Source organism: Dicentrarchus labrax, unplaced genomic scaffold, assembly GCF_905237075.1.
Source record: "Dicentrarchus labrax unplaced genomic scaffold, dlabrax2021, whole genome shotgun sequence".
NCBI classification, from domain to species: Eukaryota; Metazoa; Chordata; class Actinopteri; family Moronidae; genus Dicentrarchus; species Dicentrarchus labrax.
The window spans coordinates 2,766,446-2,786,335 of NW_026136711.1; the positions used below are offsets into that span (position 1 = coordinate 2,766,446).

At 40.8% G+C, this 19,890-nt stretch overlaps 1 protein-coding gene across 2 annotated transcripts in view; it reads left to right on the plus strand.

Moving 5' to 3' along the window:
• The first annotated feature begins 394 nt into the window (after positions 1 to 394).
• Positions 395 to 19,890, plus strand: part of bag6l (BCL2 associated athanogene 6, like) — a 31,211-nt gene continuing 11,715 nt past the window's right edge. Inside the window, exons 1-20 of one of the 2 annotated variants that reach the window (XM_051415248.1) lie at positions 395 to 699; positions 863 to 952; positions 1,048 to 1,165; positions 2,478 to 2,704; positions 2,776 to 2,847; positions 3,073 to 3,195; positions 4,049 to 4,194; positions 8,489 to 8,618; positions 10,238 to 10,441; positions 12,313 to 12,541; positions 13,086 to 13,148; positions 13,261 to 13,571; positions 14,308 to 14,386; positions 14,605 to 14,924; positions 15,780 to 16,029; positions 16,181 to 16,350; positions 16,612 to 16,665; positions 16,880 to 16,982; positions 17,582 to 17,706; positions 18,908 to 19,042. In XM_051415248.1, coding sequence (XP_051271208.1) covers positions 875 to 952; positions 1,048 to 1,165; positions 2,478 to 2,704; positions 2,776 to 2,847; positions 3,073 to 3,195; positions 4,049 to 4,194; positions 8,489 to 8,618; positions 10,238 to 10,441; positions 12,313 to 12,541; positions 13,086 to 13,148; positions 13,261 to 13,571; positions 14,308 to 14,386; positions 14,605 to 14,924; positions 15,780 to 16,029; positions 16,181 to 16,350; positions 16,612 to 16,665; positions 16,880 to 16,982; positions 17,582 to 17,706; positions 18,908 to 19,042 — 2,937 coding nt within the window. In that variant the 5' untranslated portion in view covers positions 395 to 699; positions 863 to 874. Of the gene's footprint in view, positions 700 to 862; positions 953 to 1,047; positions 1,166 to 2,477; positions 2,705 to 2,775; positions 2,848 to 3,072; positions 3,196 to 4,015; positions 4,195 to 8,488; positions 8,619 to 10,237; positions 10,442 to 12,312; positions 12,542 to 13,085; positions 13,149 to 13,260; positions 13,572 to 14,307; positions 14,387 to 14,604; positions 14,925 to 15,779; positions 16,030 to 16,180; positions 16,351 to 16,611; positions 16,666 to 16,879; positions 16,983 to 17,581; positions 17,707 to 18,907; positions 19,043 to 19,890 lie in introns of both variants that reach the window. The other variant, XM_051415246.1, reaches the window with a different exon arrangement.

Consider the following 19,890-nt stretch of genomic DNA (forward strand, 5'->3'; position numbering starts at 1 on the left):
CACTATTTTATACTGAAAACCTGGACTTTTGGACACTGATGGGGCATGATATATTGTCCAAACAAAAAACAACCCAAAAACCTTCAGTACTACAGGTTGTACCATTAGACAGATAGAATAACCGATACCCCAACCACCACTACTACTAAAACTATTATTATTAATAATGATAATCATAATATCAGAGCCATAGAGAACATAGATAGAGTTCTATCGCTGTGTCTCCGCTAACAACAATAAAAATCAATCAATCAATAATAATAATAAATAATAATAATAATACTGAGATGACAGTAGAAATAATTACTGTCTTCTTAAAATGAACTAACGTACGTTATACACAGCCAAAGTGACAGCTATCAGAACACAGAAGCGCTCAGGCAAGAAACAGACGCTCCTCTTTACGTCATTTGGGTCCTTTGACGTTGCATTTCAGAGCCGTGTTCTATTGGGGGAAATTAAGCTAGTTAGCTAACGGATCAAACTGAATGCACCCGCTCGCTCCAGATCAAGAGTTTGGGAAGGAATACAGTTCCACAGGCTGTGCTATATTCTGGCAGACTTTAAACCCAAAGCAACACCTCTGAGCGGGTTTTCGCTGAACGCGGACAACGATCTCCCCAGGGGAGATTATCTAGTTAGCACCGTTAGCTGTTAGCTGGCTAATAACATCAAGGCTCTGGAGCTGTGTGGAACCAGGTGCTGCCTGATTTATTATCCACATTTATTATTTAATAGCGGATACACCTTACCCTCTTATGTCCTCTTCCCCCACATCCCCCCTTTTAAAGATAATCCCAATGCACACGTTAACGTTAGCAGGCTAACGCTATTTACAGATCTAACTTTATTATTATTTCAGACATTCTCTGATATGGAGTCCAGCGCCATGATTGAAGTCACTGTGAAGACTCTGGACTCCCAGAGCAGGAGCTACAAAGTCAGAGGCGAGGTAATGCTCTTAGATTGACTTAAACACTGCTCCATTTAGACTCCTCTCCCCCCCCTGTTCCACTGACAGGGACTGTATTGTGTTTGTTCTCCCAGCTGACAGTGAAGCAGTTCAAGGAGCATATAGCAGCATCAGTGGAGATCCCAGTGGACAAGCAGAGGCTCATCTACCAGGGCAGAGTGCTGCAGGATGACAGAACGCTGACTGAGTACAGTGAGTCAATGAGATCTGTTCACCTACAGGATACACAGACACACTAACAAGCACATACAGTGTCCTTGTACTGTATAAATATAAATAGTGGAGCAGCATGATTTGGACAACAACAACAACAACAACAAATTTGTTTTTATAACCTGCAAAGGATAGAGAAGGCGATCTTTCACCCCTGCCCACAGTGCCGACAAATTATATTTGTATTTCTACGCTTAGCATTTAGAGCTGCAGTAGGTCATTTTTATAAAATATCCTTTGTCATATTTATTCATACTTTATAATATAATGTTATTGCAATCAAAACATCAAAATCAGATGTAGACAAATGACCATGACAGTTATATTATTATCAGGGATACTGTGTGCCACTCTGTAGTAATACTCCTCTAGTAATCATCATGGCAACTGTTTCAACTTCAGCACAGCACGGAGATGTTGCTGTTGTCATTCGCTGTGGTCATTCGCTGTTGCCAAAGTACTGCTTTATACTCTACCCTGTCATATAATTGCAATGTTTGCATTGCAATTACTTAAAGCACTGATGACGCTTTGGTGCAGTTAACTATCCGGTGGAAATATAACCAGCTGAGCAGGACTTTAAAATACCAAGTGCTCCAACTAATAGTAACTGGTTATTATTATAGATCTTTTTTAAATTCATTAGTCAATTGATTAGCATGCGACGGCTGTGGCTTAAACAACCAATCAGAGCAAACTAAAAAAGTTGATTGTTGAGTCTCATTCCCAGGTCGTCAAATACCGATGCTGGGAATGAGACTCTACAATGTCTCTGAATGAATTCTCAAGCTTCAAACCTAAAGTGTCTTTATATCTTTTGCAGCTCTGATTGGTTGTTTTTGTTCAGGCCTGGTGGATTCTTGCAAATACCATTAGGAGCACTAGAAAGAGCCAGAGGAACGTGATTATCTGTTTCATGTTCTACTGTCAAGATATAGTGAAAGTTTCAGCAAATATGACAAAAGTTTCTTCTTTTTTCAAAAGTTACCTACTGCATCTTTAACTCATTATCACAATAATGTGAAAGTGTTCTTGGTATAAGGAAAATTTCACTTATACAAGCTTATACATTTTTGTCATGGCGGCAGCAATATGCTCCAGTAGTTGAGTCTATGAAATATCAAAAGTGATGACACATTAATATTATATAAGTTACCAGATAACCTAAATAAAAATAACCAGAGATGGTTTGTTTAGTACAAAATGAAAAATAGCAGCAAATTGAAAACACTTGAAAAGGACAATGTTTGTACGGTATGTAATGAAGTTCATCCCTTTGTTTCTCCCTCAGATGTAGATGGAAAGGTAATTCACCTGGTGGAGCGGGCCCCCCCTCAGGGCACCATGTCTGGTTCTGGAGGTGCAGGTGTTTCCATAGGGGGGGTAGAGGGCGGGAGCAGCAGCAGCCATGCCTCCACCTCCTCCCAGGGTTCACCACACGACCGCAACGGCAACAGCTACGTGATGCTGGGGACCTTCAACTTGCCCGTCAACATCATGGACCCTCAGCAGATACAGGTTGGTACGAGCTTGCTGCACACAAGCCAAAACAGCTTCATGGTTTGTGACAGCTGGGATTTGTTTTGTAGATGTCCGTTCAGCAGATGATGGCTGGAGTTGGTGAAGCTGGAAGGACTGCCAGAGTCAGCACCAGCTCCGGGGTAGGCTCATTATTCACCATTTTTTCATCAGGCTATTTTAGTAACAAAATGTTTTTCTTATAAAAATTACCTACTGCAGCTTTAAGGCTTCATCTTCATGTCCTTCATATTTTTTTCCAGTATGGATGTGAATTTGGCCTTAAATTGCATTAATAATGGTCTTTAAAAACAATTTTTTTTTAGCAGAGACCCTGCTATAAAGCTGACAGGTGTTTGTGTGTATAGAGCAATGGCTCGGTGGATGTGCAGATCAACTTGGACCAGTCGTTGCAGAGTGAGCCCAGGATGAGGCTGCAGCTGGCTGAGAACCTGCTCAGAGATGTTTGCTCTCTGATCCACAGGCTGGAGGTACAGTACTGCGTTTGATACCGAGGCTTTTATTTACAGCCTGATAGCACTGCCACTACATAGATCATTTTCCGAATACGTTAGGCTGCCAATTAAATTACATTAATTAATTAATGTAATTATTTCTAATTAATATTTGGGATTTGGTTACTCCCAGGTTTTTCTTGTTCTTTTCATTTATGTATGTGGTCTTGGTTTTGTTCCCAGCATGCTTTGCCATGGAGTCACAGCCAAGCTAAAGTTGGATAATATAATACTCATAATGAGGGATTAGGATTACTGTGAGGGAAAAAAACCTTGAAAAACGTCAGTATTTTACAAGAAAAAGTCAATATATCTAGGCTGCAAATAATGTCTATTTTCATTATCAATTAATCTGTCTGTCATTTTCTCGATCATTTGATTAGTTGTTTGGTCTGTAAAATGTCATAATATGGTGATAAATGTTGATCGTTGTTTCCCAAAGCCCAAGGTGACTCCTCATATGTCTTGTTTTGTCCACAACCCAAAGGACTAAAGAATCCTGGAAATATTCACATTTGAGAAGCTAAAATCTAAAAATTCAGAATTTTCTTCTTAGAAACAAAAAAATGTATCAAAAAAGTTGCAGATGAATTCAGTAACAAACAGTTAATCAACTAATCGATGCAGCTCTAAAATGTTTACAATAAAGGGCTATTATGAGATCTTCAGCCCAGGAGTTAACAGGCTCATTAGATTGATGCTTATACTGTCTATTTTCACTTCAATGAATCACCAGGACAGGATGGAGTACTGAGTGTGCACGTGTGTTTGTATGCACTATGTTCATGTGTTGTAGGGAGTGTCCAGTGACAGTAGCTCCCATTCACAGCCAGAGGTACCTCAGGCCTCTTCTTCCCCGCCGCCATCGACCTCCTCTGTTAGAGGGCCATCACAACCCATGGACACCAGCTCTCCCCCTGCTCCATCATCCTCCACCTCCACCCAGACCGAGGGACCAGCCAACACCGGGCCCAAGTAAGTACTAGGTTGACTGAATGTCCCCATTAGCCCCTGGTATTAACATGTGATCTTTGTATGGATAATAATTAAATTTTCAATTCAATTAAATTTTATTTGTATAGCGCCAATTCAAAACAGAAGTTATCTCAGGAAACTTTTCAAATAGAGCAGGTCTTGACCGAACTCCTTATAACATTATTTAAAGAGACCCAACAGTTCCCACCATGAACAAACACATGGCGACCGCGGCAAGGAAAAACTTCCTTTTAAGAGGCCGAAACGTCGGACAGACCCCGGCTCTAGGTGGGTGGTCATCTGCCTCGACCAGTTTAGGTGAGAGTTGGGGGAAGAGGTAACGACAGAAGGACAGAGACAAAGTCGCACAGCAACAACAGTAGCAACAACTACACTAATAGTTGTGACTGATGGTGATGATGAACATGAAGAAGATGACGACGACGACAACAACAACAATGATGGGGGACAATGAGCAGTGACTATAGTAATAATACTGTTGTAATAATAATAATTAAAGCTGCAAGCAGCGATGAACGGGCCCTCGCACTCCAAGCAACTCAGGGTGTGTTGCGTCTGCGTCACGTGCAGACCACAACATGAAAATTCCACGTAAATCAGATCAAAATCGCAACGCAGCACTTACTTCCTGCTGCCAGTAGGTGGCGCTATCACTATATCTGAATATTGTCATGTAGACGTGTTCAGGGCGGGACTCTTATCAAACGTGAAGTTTCATTGAGATTGGACCATGTACACTGAAGTTAAGAAGACGTGTTCAGGGTGGGACTGTTACAGAATATATGAAGTTTAGTGGATACATTGTACACTGAAGTTTAGTACTATCTGTTGTATGGCAAATTGGCGAAATTTGAACGCCATGGGCATGCTGTTTGACGTACAGTCACAAATAGCAGAACTTTTTATCTGCAGTTTGTTTTGATTGTACTGACCAATTTTGATTGATCTGATAAATTCCCTAGGAGGAGTTTGTTCAAATACAACACGATAAATCGGCGAAAATGGCCGCAAAATTAAAAATGTAAGACTTCCTGTTGGGTTTGGGTTATGGTTCCAATAGGCTTTTTTGCTTATCCCATCATGATACGCATGCATACCAATTTTCGTACGTGTCGGTCATACGTATCATGGCTGATTCTGGGGGGCGTGGCTAAGCTATACAAGCTTAACACAAAAGTTGATTTTCGCTGCATCGCCATGGCAACGGGGTTCTTCAAAAATTCTTAAGATTCATAAGATTTCATCGTCATCGTCCTAAGGAACTTCTGACTGAATTTCAGATGGATCTGGTCAATCTGCTGGAAGATATACATAAAAGTATAAAAATGACATTTCCTTTCACCACTAGGTGGCGCTATCACTATTATTGAATATAATCACATAGATGTATTCAGGGCAGGACTCTTATCAGACAAGTGAAGTTTGGAGCCGATTGGACAATGTACACTCAAGTTATAGCAACTTTGTGTGTTCTGCGATACATCAAAATGTGACGCCACGTCATGGACACGCCGTTTGACAAAAACTCAAATATGAAATATCATCAACAACATGTTTTGCATTTCCTGACTAAATTTCAGCTGGATCTGAATTGATCATCCTGCTAGGAGTAGAACATGGAAGTATAAAAAATGACATTTCCTTTCACCACTAGGTGGCGCTCTCACTATTACTGAATATTATCACGTGTTCAGGGCGGAACTCTTATAGAACATGTGAAGTTTTGTTGACACCGGATCATGTATGTTGAAGTTTCATGGCGAGTCATTGAAGTTCCACACCACGGGCACGCCATTCGATGGAATGTCGTAAATAGCACAACTTTTAATCGTGAATGTCTTTTAGATGGCTGTGTCCAAATGTGGAGTCGATCCGATCAATTCCCTAGGAGGAGTTTGTTCAAATACAACATGAGCTATATATGTGTATATATATATGTATGCCAGCAAGCTTAGCAAGCTGGTGAGGAAGGCCAGCTCGGTGATGGGGATGGAACTGGACAGTGTGGAGGCTGTGACTGAAAAGAGGATGAGAGGGAAGCTGAAAGCCATCATGGACAACCCTTCTCATCCTCTCTACACTGAGCTCAGACCTGCAGACAAAGACTGCTTTAAAACTCTTACCTACAACGCACAAGCCTTTTGCACTATTTATATTTAATTTCCACTTTAGTAGTTTAGTAGTTTTAGTTTAGTTTTAGTCAAGTTCAATTTTCTGCTTATATTTTGCACTCCATGTCCTACTTGAACAATGCATAGTGTATATATACTTTAATTTATAGTTTCATATCTTCTAATATTAATAATATTAGTAATATTTTTATTGTGATATTCTTTGTTCTCTGTTTTTGCACTACTTTGCCCTATTGCTGCTGTGTCAACTGAATTTCTCCTAAAGGGGATAAATAAAGGAATATCTTATGTTATCTTATCTTATCTTATCCTATATACATACATACACACACACCGTACTGTGCAAAAGTTTTAGGCAGGTGTGAAAAAATTCTGTAAAGCAAGAAAACTATAAAAAATGTAAGTGTTGAAGGAACTCAGCTGGTAGGTTGATCCAAACATCTTGGAGAACAAACCACAGATGTTGATGTAGGCTTCCTCAAATCCTTCTGGCTCTTCATGTAATCCCAGACAGACTCAGACTTAATGACATTGACTGTACGTCGTTGTCCTGCTGCAGAATAAATCTGGGCCAATCATACGCCTCCCTGATGGTATTGCATGATAAGTATCTGCCTGTATTTCTCAGCATTGAGGATACCATTAATCCTGACCAAATCTCCAACTCCATTTGCAGAAATGCAGTCCCAAACTTGCAAGTAACCTCCACCGTGCTTCACTGTTGCCTGCAGGTACTCATTATTGTACCGCTCGCCAGCGTCTTCTGCTACAGCCAAATATTTCAAATTCTGACTCATCAGTCCAGATCACCTGTTGCCATTTTTCTGCAACCCAGTTCCAATGTTTTCGTGCACAGTTGAGTCGCTTGGCCTTGTTTCCATGTTGGAGGTATGGCTTTTTGGCTGTAACTCTTCCATGAAGACCACTTCTGGCCAGACTTCTCCGGACAGTAGATGGGTGTACCTGGGTCCCACTGGTTTCTGCCAGTTCAGAGCTGATGGCACTGCTGGACATCTTTCGATTTCGAAGGAAAATTAGCTTGATGTGTTTTTCATCTGCTGCACTTAGTTTCCTTGGCCGACCACTGCATCTACAATACTTAACGTTGCTCGTTTCTTTGTGCTTCTACAAAAGAGCTTGAACAGCACATCTTGAAACCCCAGTCTGCTTTGAAATCTTTGTCTGGGAGAGACCTTGCTGATGCAGTATAACTACCTTGTGTCTTGTTGCTGTGGTCAGCCTTGCCATAGTGTATGACCTGTGACATTAAACTGTCTCAACCTCACCTTGGTAGCAGTTTGGTTGTTCCTCATCCAGTTTTAAGCCTCCTACACAGCTGTTTCAGTTAATGACTGTGTTTAAACCTACATGTGAAATTGATGATCATTAGCACCCGTTTGGTATAATTGGTTGATCAATCCTACAAAATCCCTGACTTTGTGCAAGTGAACCTATAAGAATTGATGCTGGTTTGAAGGCAAAGGGTAGTAACACCAAATATTGATTTGATACAGATTTTTCTTTTGTTCGCTCACTTTATATTTTGTAAATTGATAAAAATAAACAATTATTATTTATATTTTTGAAAGCATTCTTAGTTTACAGCATTTTTTCACACCTGCCTAAAACTTTTGCTGGTCATGACTCTTGGGTAAAAGGAATGGCTTTCGGAGCTGATTGATGTATGTGGTATCAGATCAGTGCACACATACTCGCAGATACCCGATACCACATTTTAGACAGTATAGTTCAGTTTAGTAAACCACTCCATATAAAATGCATGTATGCTAAAGGTCCAGTGTTTGGGGGGTATCCTAACAAGTATTTCTTCAAAACATTTTATTTTACATTAAGTTTATGCACAATAATAGTAATTTGTTATGTCTGTGTTTACGTATTCACCTTCACCAAATCCAAAAACATCTGCATATTGTTTGCTTCCCAACATCAGGTTCCAAAATACTGTAACAAACAATGTTATTTTCCACCAAAATCAGACTGCCAGGTTGCAGTGGGTCCAGGCATCATTACATCTTCTTTTAATCATAAGTGTGACAGGTCACCAGTATCACCAAACAACACAGTGTTATTTAGAAGGGCCTTTGTTGTGCTGACTCCTCCTGTCCTCCGTTTGTCCTCAGTCACCCAAGTCCAGCAGAGTTTGTGGAGGTTCTGTCTGAGGTCAGGAGGGTGGAGGAGAGGTTACGTCCCTTCATAGAGAGGACCCACTCCATTCTCGGAGCAGCCACCTCAGCAGACTACAACAACAATGTAAGGAGGAAGTGCAGTTGCTAGAGGCAGAGAACATATATCAGTACTACAGTAGTCCCCATCAGAAGCTCTTTCAAAGACAATGACATAACCGAGTGACTGATGTGTTATTCATTTCATGTGTAACGTGAACTTCTTCAGTTCTGTATTAGCACTATTACTGTTTTATTAAATGAAAGTTAATATTTATTGAACACATTTATATAATTCTCTCTACTAATATTACTAGAAAGCAGTGTCCTCAGGGGATGATGCCTAATTGACCCTACCTAAGTCCCCACCCTTTTAAAGCAGCTTTTTCTTTTCCTGTACTTAGACTGTACTGTGTATTGCATTCACTTGAAATTTTATTTTTTGGTTTGTTTTTCGGAGTAATTATTTGTATTTTTCTGAGTAATTTATTTTTATGGTTGGTTTTTCGGAGTAATTTTTTTCTGATTTTCGGAATAATTTTTTCCCCCCCTATTTTTCGGACAAATTTTTTTTCTGAGTTTAGAGAGCATTTGAAACAATAGATGCATTCATTCCTTTATGGAGAGCTTGATTAAACGGAAACAAACATAACTGGCTTGTTTAGTTCAATCAAGTTTTACTTTGATCTGGGTTTAAGACACTGGGAGATAGTCCTGTCTTTAAGTCATATAGATGGTATTATCTTTAGTTTGTCGACTCTATGCAGGCACCTTAGGACTTTGCGGTTGTTCAGAAGGAAAGCCCATTCAGATCTGCTAGACATAGAAATATATACATAGCAAAATTGACCCGGTACAGTAGATAGTTGAAGATGGGGCATATATGTGCGGGCAGGAGTCTCCATAGGTCCATGGGAGTCACTGCAGGTTGGAGGTTCTTCGCGGGAGTTCGAAGTATCTCTATAATTCAGGAAAAAAATGTGTCCGAAAAACAGAAAAAATTACTCATTTTTAATTTTTTTTTTCAAGTGAATGCAATACGCTTCCGTACTTTTAAGCTACCTAATGTTAGAAAAATTCCAACTAACTAGCTAGCTAAATAATCTACATCAGTCGTCAGCTATTTTGCTAACATCAGCTATCAGATGTTCCTGCCTAGCTAACAATTAATGTAGATTAGCTTGCTAGTTAGGTAGCCTTTTGCTAACTTTAACTAGCTAACTTAAGCTGTGACTATACATGTCTCTTTTATCTTTTAACTATCTTCAAAGTCTTTTTGACATAGATTAGCCTAGCACATAGCATTTCTAAGTACAGGAAAGGAAGATGACAAAGGTTCTGACCAAGGCTTGCTCAACTGTTATTGGAGCACAGAGCAAAAAGGGGCCGGACTAAGGAAGGGTCAGTCATTGTGGTGAAATCTTGACCTAGACAATCATTCTAAAATGTTCACTTAAACACATGAAATATACTGAGCACATTTATCCTTCCTAGGAGATGAACACTTCAGATTTATATGACTCCATTACCTTTCACCCTCAGAACAAACAAAGTTTTAGACCCAATACTCGTAAGATTCTAAGAGTATATAAATCCTGAGTATGTCCAGTGTTCTGAAACATATAAAACATTTGACAGGTGCGAACAAAGCAGTAGCTTTTCTTGTCATAATTATCCAAAGCTAACAGAGTCTGTCTTCATTCACAGACCCAGGAAAGAGAGGAGGATCAGCGCGTTCTCAACCTGGTCGGAGATGCCCTGCGTCTCCTTGGCAACACCTTAGTTGTCCTCGGTGACCTGCGTTGTAACCTGGCGACCTCTCCTCCACGTCACCTGTATGTGGTTCGCCCCATGGCCCACTACACCCACCCGGTCCTGCTGCAGACTGGTCTACCACACATGCCCATTCCAGTAGGTTGACATCACTCTGGTCTCCTGTATGGAATAATGATTTCTGTCAGATACAGTCATTACAAAATAACTTAAACTCAGGTAGCAAAAGCACTCCACCACACATACAGACAATATCTTTTTTTGGTCGTTAATGACGGCTCATCTTACGTAATATATCTTTTTTATGCTCAGTTAATTGTGTATAGTTTGTGGGTGTTGCTTGATGTGTTTTCCTGATGTTCAGAAACATCTGCCTGGTTTTCAACTAGGCAGCAGCTAAAGCCCTGCTGTTAGTGTTTACCAACCTGTTTCACTTTTCCTTAAGGGACCCCTTCAGTGAGTAAACTGACAACCCCTGACTAAGTGACATATTTTATGGATATTTCATATTATATTCAATGCATAACAACTGATAAACTGTACAATGAACCCAAATAGGGAACACAATAAATGCAGGAAGTTTGTGTAAAATGAGAGAGTAGACAGAGACTCTTTCCTGTGAATATTAGATCAGATTACTTTTTTAAGTTTTTATACTGTGTATACATTCCCCTCCAAAAGTATTGGAACAGTGAGGCCAATTCTTTCATTTTGCTGTAGACTCAAAAGATGAACATCAGACAAGAGATCAACAGCTTTTATTTCCAGGTATTTACATCTGGATCATTTTCCTGATTTGGGCTCTGCATGCCACCACATTTTTAAATTAAACAACTGAGATGCAATTAAAGTGCATCTGGCTCAGAGGCAGAGCGGGTCGTTCCTTAATCGGAAGGTTGTGTGTTTGATCCCCGGCTCCTGGTGCCACATGTCGAAGTATCCTTGAGCAAGATACTGAACCCCAAATTGCTCCCGATGCCATGCATCGGTGTGTGAGTGGAGTGTGTATGATTGTTAGTTTCTGTTCGATGGACTTTGCCATCACTGAGTGAATGTGTGTGAAAGGGTGAATGTGGCATGTAGTGTAAAAGCACTTTGAGTGGTCGGAAGACTAGAAAGGTGCTATACAAGTACAGGTCCATTTACCATTTACCATTTACCATCACTGATATGATGTCAGCTGGTCCTTTTGTGGCAGGGATGAAATGCAGTGGAAATGTTTTTTTGGGGATTAAGTTAATTTTCATGGCAAAGAGGGACTTTGCAATTGGTAATTTATTGCAATTCATCTGATCACTCTTCATAACATTCTGGAGTATATGCAGTAATTCATATTTGTGTCATTCTCAAAAGGTTTGATCACCACTGTTAAATGTATTGCTTTTTTGTACATAATTTATGTTTCACACTTACAGGTAGTGTTAAACACATCTAATAAAAATAATAATTGTTATTATTATATATAACAACAACAATAATGATGATAATAAGAATTCTTATAGTGATGATAAAAACAATCATTATAATAATTATTATTATGATAATAATATATATAATTATATATATTATATATTATTATAATTACTGTCTTTATTTACTGTGTATCATATCCTGGCAGAACTGTCTAACTGTGACAAAACTATGCAAAACTACACAGTATTTGCATGTCAGTATGCTCAGAGCAACTTACCTCAGATTGATGTGGTGGCCAGAGTTTGGACCTCATAGCTCAATTTTAAACTTAACATCACAATGTTATTTACATGAGTTGACCTCAAAGTGAACTAGAGTCATACTGATACCGATACCAGTATCAGAAATTCCTCCGATACTCCCTAAAATGTGGTATTAGGTCGCAGCAAGTACACATAGCTGTGCGCCCTGCTTCTTTCCAGCATTGTCTCTTTTGACATTTACTCCGTATTGGCCGATATGCAAAGTTGAGGTATCTGAATCGGTTGGGAAGGGACAAATGGTATGGGTAAAGTAAACATGTCTTTCTTCTCTAGATAAACTTGGGGACAACAGTGACCATGACCTCTAATGGGAGACAGGCAGCTGAAGGGCAACGCCAACCCTCTGCTGGTGCTGGTCAGTCAGATCAGCAGGTGTCAGGCCAGGCTCCGTCTCTTCAGTCAAATGGGACCACTCATCAACAAGGACAGGGAGGACCCCGAATGATCCGGATCACCCACCAGACCATGGAGCCTGTGGTCATGATGCAGATGAACATTGACGGTATGTCTTCATAGAACCTGACTGTAGATGTGCCGCGCTCACACTCTGTAATTAGTTTGAAAATGTGTGTGTGGGGCACCCGGTTAGCTCAGTGGGTAGATCTGGCGACCCATGTACTGAGTCCTTGCAGCAGCGGCCCAGGGTTCGAATCCAACCTGCGGCCCTTTGCTGCGTGTCATCCCCTCTCTCTGCCCCCCTTTCCTGTCTCTCTCCAGCTGTCGCTATCACAAAGGCAATAAAACCCCCCAAAAATACTTTTAAAAAAAGTACTCTGGTACACAGATTCTTAAAGAGTGCAGCTCATCTGCAATAGCACATATACATTATTGTGTAAATCAATAAATACAGAAATAAAATATAATATATTGGGAAGGAAATTCTCAGGACATAAATTAATACAGAAATAAATTAATGTTGAATTGAAAACAATGGTCAAATAATCAAATATATTTATGTTTATACCAGGTGTAAATCTATTTATTGGAAAAAAAATCTGGTTCCTCTGGTTCATCCAAGCTAATGAATTTTTCTTCTTGTTGAATAGGTGAGTCAGCTGCTGGGTCTCAGGTTCCAGGACAACAACATATTGCTGGTCCCGGACAGCCTGGTGAGTGCGTAGTTTGTTGCTGCTTCCTTCTTAAAGATGCAGTAATTGATTTATTTGGGTCAAAAGAGCTTTAAGTGGATAAACTCAGGGATCTACCTGTTTCTGTATCTAGGAGTGACACCTGTCCACTTCCCTGGACTGCCCCCTGAGTTCATGCAGGCCATTGTGCACCAGATCTCCCACCAAGCTGCCGCCATGGCTGCCGCAGCCTCAGCGAGCCACTCAGCACAGATGGTGCCTGGCCCTGGCTCAACACCCAGCGCTGAGGGAACTGCTTCCCCACAGCCCCCCCACCCTCCTCAGGCAAGGGTGGTCATCACCAGGCCATCCTTCTCCCCCCGCATCCCACAACCTGTGGGAACAAGGGGAACCACCATCAACCTGAGGGCCGCAGTACCCACAGCTGGCCAGCAGCCAGGACAGGTAACACTGACACAGATAGATTTGGTCTGTATAACATTGGAATTTTCCCAGAGCACAACGTAATGTCATCAAATGTCTTGTTTTGTTAGACCAACAGTTCAAAACACAACAGTGTTAAATTCACTTTAATAAGACAAGGAAAAGCAGCAAATTTTCACATTTGTGAAGCTAACGTTAGCTCAGCTTGTTTCTCTGATAACTTAAGATCCAGACGTCCGATGATTAAAATCCTTCATCCGGTTCAAATCTAGAGTTAAAAAGCACCAAGATCTAAACAGTGGATGGTAACAATGTGGCTTCAGACTGGATAAAAAGTCAATGTATGACAGCTTCTGACAGACAACCACAACACTGACGCAGGCACAAAGGGGATATGACGCCATCGACAGGCGACCGGTAACACAGCGTTACCTGAATAAAATGACAGATTTCTCAGAGTTTTAACATTGTTGGAAACATTTGGAAAAATTATAAGTACACAACTCAGCTACATACAGAACATAGGTCTGGTGTTTCTAAACATTTTAATAAGGAAATGTTACAGATTATAGTTTTAAACAAAATCATTTTTGAAGATTACTTAAAAGTTTAAAGTTGCCAGTGAATTTTCTATTTTTTTATCAATCAGTACAGCTCTAGCAACATCCTACAGTGTGCTGAATAATACACATTCATGAACTATAATAAGCATGTAGCTGCTTGTTTATCTCTGTATCCTTTATCCCTCTGTGAGCAGGGCACACCTTTGGCTCCCTCCTCCCTCACCCAGATGATCAGTGGTCTGGTTGGACAGCTCCTGATGCCAGGACAGCCAGGTCTGTGTGAACTCTGACTCATAATTCATATAAAAAACCGAGGGATGTCAGGATGTTTGTTAATGTTATGTGTTTATGTTTCTATCAGCAGATCTATTATTGTGAGATTTTTTAAACTAAATATCTGTCAGTATTGGCCTCAAAGATCCAGTATTGATTAGGTATACTTATTATTATTTTATTATTATTATTTTGTTCCTGTTTCCTAACTGCTCCAGGTGATCCCATGTCCATGCCCTCTTCAAGCAGCTCTCAGTCCTCCTTCTCTACCTCTTCTTCATCTGATTCCTCCTCCACCGCATCTCCTCCCCCTTCCTCTGCCAGGACCTCCGGACAGACATCCACTCGCACCACCAGCACTACCTCTGTGGGCCAGCCAGCAGAGGGTGGCCCTGAGGGGAATCTGGCCCAGTTCCTGGGCTCTCTGCTGGGAGGAGTGGCTGGGCCGGGGGGTCCCGGTTCTGTACCAGCTCCCTCCATCACTGTGACACTGCCGGGCGTGCCTGGCTTCTTCCAGGGCATGTCAGACTTCACACCGGTGAGTTCATATAGTGTTACAGAAAAGCATAATATGGTGGCATGCAGGTTTTCTCCTGATTCCAAATGGGTGTCTGGTGGCTCCCCTGTCTTGAGGGCCAGAAAATGTGACATTGATTGATTGTTTGATTAATTAAAGGTCCAGTCAGAAATGGAATATAATATTCATTGGTATGTTTTCATTAGTGTAGAATCACCTTAAAGAAGAGTCGTTGTGCTTTTGTTATTAGAATGAGCCTTTCTTGCAAGTTTTGTGGTCATCATAGTTTCTCTATCATGCTTGGAAAAGGATGGTGAAGCGAAAGAGTTGCAATCTGCCACTGCACTGCTAGAAGCCACTAAATGCTACACACTGGACCTTTTAGATATATATATACCCTGCTACAATATGATATACCATATATGCAATCATATAACACACAAAGTGATTTATCTTGTACAGCATGATGGGATATATATATATATATATATATATATATATATATATATATATATATATATATATATATTGTGTACTTATCTATTATGTAGCCATGAATTATTTAAACAGTTTATAGGCTTTACATTTAGAGTAGCTAATGAAAAGGGATAAAATCGACAAATGACTGATAAAGTAAGCACAATATAAAAAATAGTCTGGTTACTATGAACATAAAGTCAAACCTGCCATGTTGCCTTTTTTAATGTCTGCTGATTGAATGAATGGAAACCCAAGAGTTCAATGATTGGTTGCAGTGTTTAAGTTGACTTTTATTGACTTAAAACATCCCTTTATGCAGAAAAGCTCTTGACCTGTACAGGTATGTTTGCATTTGAGCAGAGCCATGAACATGTTGAGTTTCTTTTCACTGCCAAGCCGCCTGTCAGTGGCACTGGTGCTCCGGTCCCCCCTCAGTCCACCAGTCTTGCCCCATCCCAGGCCGGCAGCGGGGCAAGCGGGGACTCTCTGAGCCCGGAGCTGTTCACCGGCATCGTGCAGGGAGTGCTGTCCACCATGATGAGCTCTCTGGGGGCGCAGCAGGGCAACGGAGAGAGCATCGCCCAGTTCATCCAGAGACTGTCCCAGACCAGCAACTTGTTCACTCCTGGCTCTGGAGATGCTGTGGGTAAGTCACAAAGCAGGCGAATGAATGAACCAGCCTCATATAGCATATTTATATATGTCGAATTAATTCTAACCAAAGTTTACTATTCACATTTCACAGGTTTACCATGATTGCTGTTAATATACTGATAAACTGGCTCTCGTCCCATTAGGGTTCTTCGGTGACCTGCTTTCTTTGGTGTGCCAGAGCTTCTCCATGGTGGACATGGTGCTGTTGCTTCATGGGAATGCCCAGCCTCTGAGCCGCATCCAGCCCCAGCTCACCAACTTCTTCACTGAACACTACCTCCAGGGCAGAGAGCCCACTGATGCTAACATAGCTGTAAGAACTGTAGAGAGAGCTCCACGCTGTTTGTGTGTTGCCTCGTTTCTTATTTGGTAGGCTGTAATAATAATGGTTGTCCTAATTAAGTGTTTTTCAGTTGTCTGTCTTGCGTGCATCTGACAGAACAGATTCATTTCTAGTTTAAAGTGTATTGACTTGACTATGACTGAGTTTTTCAGGTCTGATGTCTTGTCGTTTGTGTTGTTTACTGTCTGTTGGTTTTGGTTTTTCCCAGTAAAGACTTTGTCCTCTCTGCAGACAGCAGCTGAGGACCTCATCAATGGGCTGGAGGAGTACATATCTGAGAGCTTTGTAAGGACAGCCCCTCTCTCTCTCTCTCTCTCTCTCTCTCTCTCTCTCTCTCTCTCTCTCTCTCTCTCTCTCTCTCTCTCTCTCTCTCATACACACACACTCACACACACACAAACAAACCTCATGCAGACTACTACAGTCTCCATATAATGTACTGTGCTGTGTACTAGGTTTGTAGTGATTGACATGAGTAAGTTGTTTGTGTTGTGTCTAGGCCACAGTGACAGTGCGAGAGGGAGTAGACATCGTTCAGACCAACCTGTCTTTCCTCAGACAGCAGTTCACACAGATGGCCTCTCACATCCTGCACTGCAACGGTAACTTCTGTTAGAACTAGTGGCTGATCAGTCATATTAATCATCCTCTGCTACAATGTTTCATATTGCCCCTCCTCTGTGACTGAGCAGTTAGTCAGTTATCTAGAATACAGACTGAAGACACAATGGCCCTCAATAATTGTAACCATTGCAATAGTAATAATATGTTAATGTGTTCATTAACATATTATTTCAGTCAGTGGTGAGTTGTCATGGTGTCACCCTTTCAAATCTTTATGAAGAATCTTTAATCTCTTTCAGTCCTAACTTTCCAAAAATTCTCAGAGTGAACTTTTCAGACTGTGGGTTAAAAGCCTTTCATCACCTCTCTTAAAGCCCTCACAAGGAAATTTTGTGTTGATTCCTTGTGCACAAAAGTGGTAGTGTTTCTACTGCTTCGGTTCACTGCATTTTTGTAACTCACAAAAAGTAAAATGTTAAGTCTATTTAGGTTAGTTTCTTATTTATTGTTAATTGTGTTAAGAATGCATTGTGTATGCATGCAAACGTGTACCCACAGTGCTCCTGTGCTGTGTAAGACCATGCTGAAAATGAGGAGGTGTGACAGTTTTTTCTGTCTTTGGTATTTCTTCATACAGATCACACGTTTGGCCCCCGTCTGCTGCTGCTGTGCACTCAGGGCCTGTTTGAGTGTCTGGCTCTAAACCTGTACTGCCTTGGAGGAGAACAGAGGGCTCTGACTGCAGTCATCAACCACCGTATTGTTAGTATACATCATTCAGAACCACAGCATTATGCTTTACTCATATGATACAAGTCTACAGCTTACAGCTTGCAGTTACTTAGGGCTGTGTACTGGCAAGAATGTGGAGATATGCCATCAATCTCAGACAGGTTTGTCTTTATTAGTTTGCCAGGTGAGCCTAATTAATGGGAAACTACTTAAGGATGTTGTTCACAGGTTTCATGCAATATGGGGGAAAAAGATCTTTCTGCAGATGAAAAGCATGAAATAGTGCAGTATCTTTCAATAGGTATGAAACCACTGGATATTTTACGAAATATTAAGAGATATCATCGTCCTGTGAAAGGGTTTGTGTCTGATTCAGAGCGCAGGCGGGTTTGTTCAGATAAAGGCGTGTTAAGGAAAGTTTCTGTAAGGCTAATTCATCGTATTAATAGAGCAGCTGTGAAAAAGCCACTGAAGAGTTGTAAAAAAGGTATTTGAAGCTGCTGGTGCTTCTGGAGTCCCAATATCCTCTTGATGCAGGATTCTCCAGAGGCTTGCTGATGTGCATAAAGCTGTATTTCGGCCACCCTTAAACAATGCCCACAAGGAGACATGATTGCAGTGGGCTCAGAAATACTATTTGTCTAACGGTTTTATTCACTGATGAATGCTGTGCTACACTGGATGGTCCACATGGATGGAGTTCTGGATGACCACCATGTCCCAAGGCTGCGATGTCAGCAAGGAGGTGGTGGAGGGATATTTTGGGCTAGAATCATGGGAAGTGAGTTGGTAGGCCCCTTTAAGGTGCCTGAAGGTGTCAAAAGGACCTCTTTAGAAACTATTAAGTGTTTCATCATTGGTAATTGTGTTTAATAAAATCCAGATTACGATATAATTGGCAGTCAATAGGATTTTTTATCCCTCAACAATTATATCGTATATCGACTATTTAAGGAAAAAAAGAACAAAAACAGTATATGCATAATAATTTGGAACACAGTGTAAAGTAAACTTTTTAATGCAACAAGAACAGTGAGAGCTACATTTGTGTTTATCACAGTCCCTGTAACATCCAACATCGCAGCCCTCGGTTTATGTTACAACATTTAGCAGTTGGAGCTTTAAACACAAAAATGGATACAGATACAGTGTTTCTGAGAATCGATACAACATCACAAATTGATATTTTATTACATCCCTAATGTTACTAAAATCCTGTGTGTTTGTGTAGAGGAGAATGTCTGCAGAAGTCAATCCAAGTCTAGTCAACTGGTTGACCAGCATGATGTCTATGAGGCTGCATGTCATTCTGGAACACAACCCAGTTACTGAGGACCAAATCCAGCACTACGTCATCCATACACAGGTAATAAACAGAGCCATGATTGAGCAACACCTGCTGCAGCCAGACACACTGCACAAAGTGCCGAGTGGATGTAATAAATGTCCAGCTGCCTCTACAAGCACAATGTTGTGAGTAGATTTAGGTCTATAAAGCAACACAAACAGGATCAAGGCAGTATAGTGTTTGGGGAAATGTCCTTTCATTCAGAATCAGAATCAGAAATACTTTAATAATCCCAGGGGGAAATTACTTAACGTAACAGGCAGCAAGCAGCTTTCGCGCATGAGCACAAATTCAGTACAAAGAGTTATATTTAAAGCTACTTTTTGTCATTATTGCTTAAACTTTCACTATATCCTGACAGTAGCACATGAGACAGATAATCTGTGAAACAATCAGGTTCCTCTGGCTCCTCCTAGTGCTCCTAATGGTATTTGCAAGAATCTACGGGCCTGAATAAAAACAACCAATCGGAGCCAAGAAAGATAGAAAGAGGCTTTTGGTTGGTGGCTTGAAGATAGTTGATTGTTGAGTGTCATTCCCAGGTCGTCAAATACCAACACTGAGATTCAACAATCAAGTATCTTTCAAACTGCTCCTCAGCCCGAAATATGACTGAAACAGCCACTATCCAGACAGAGTTTATCCACCAAACTTTGATTCTCTCCCAGTTGTGTTTATTTTATGTACCCAGCTTCAGCATCTGTATCTGGCTGTACTCTATGCTGCAAAATAGTGAGCTGTGGTTTGTCTACGCTTGTTAGAGTGAGACAGAGGCAGCCATGGTGGAGCTACATAGACAGTGAATGACAGAGAGAGCTAGCGCCGTTTGCAAGAATACCAGTGAATCAAAGAAATAAGACTTTACT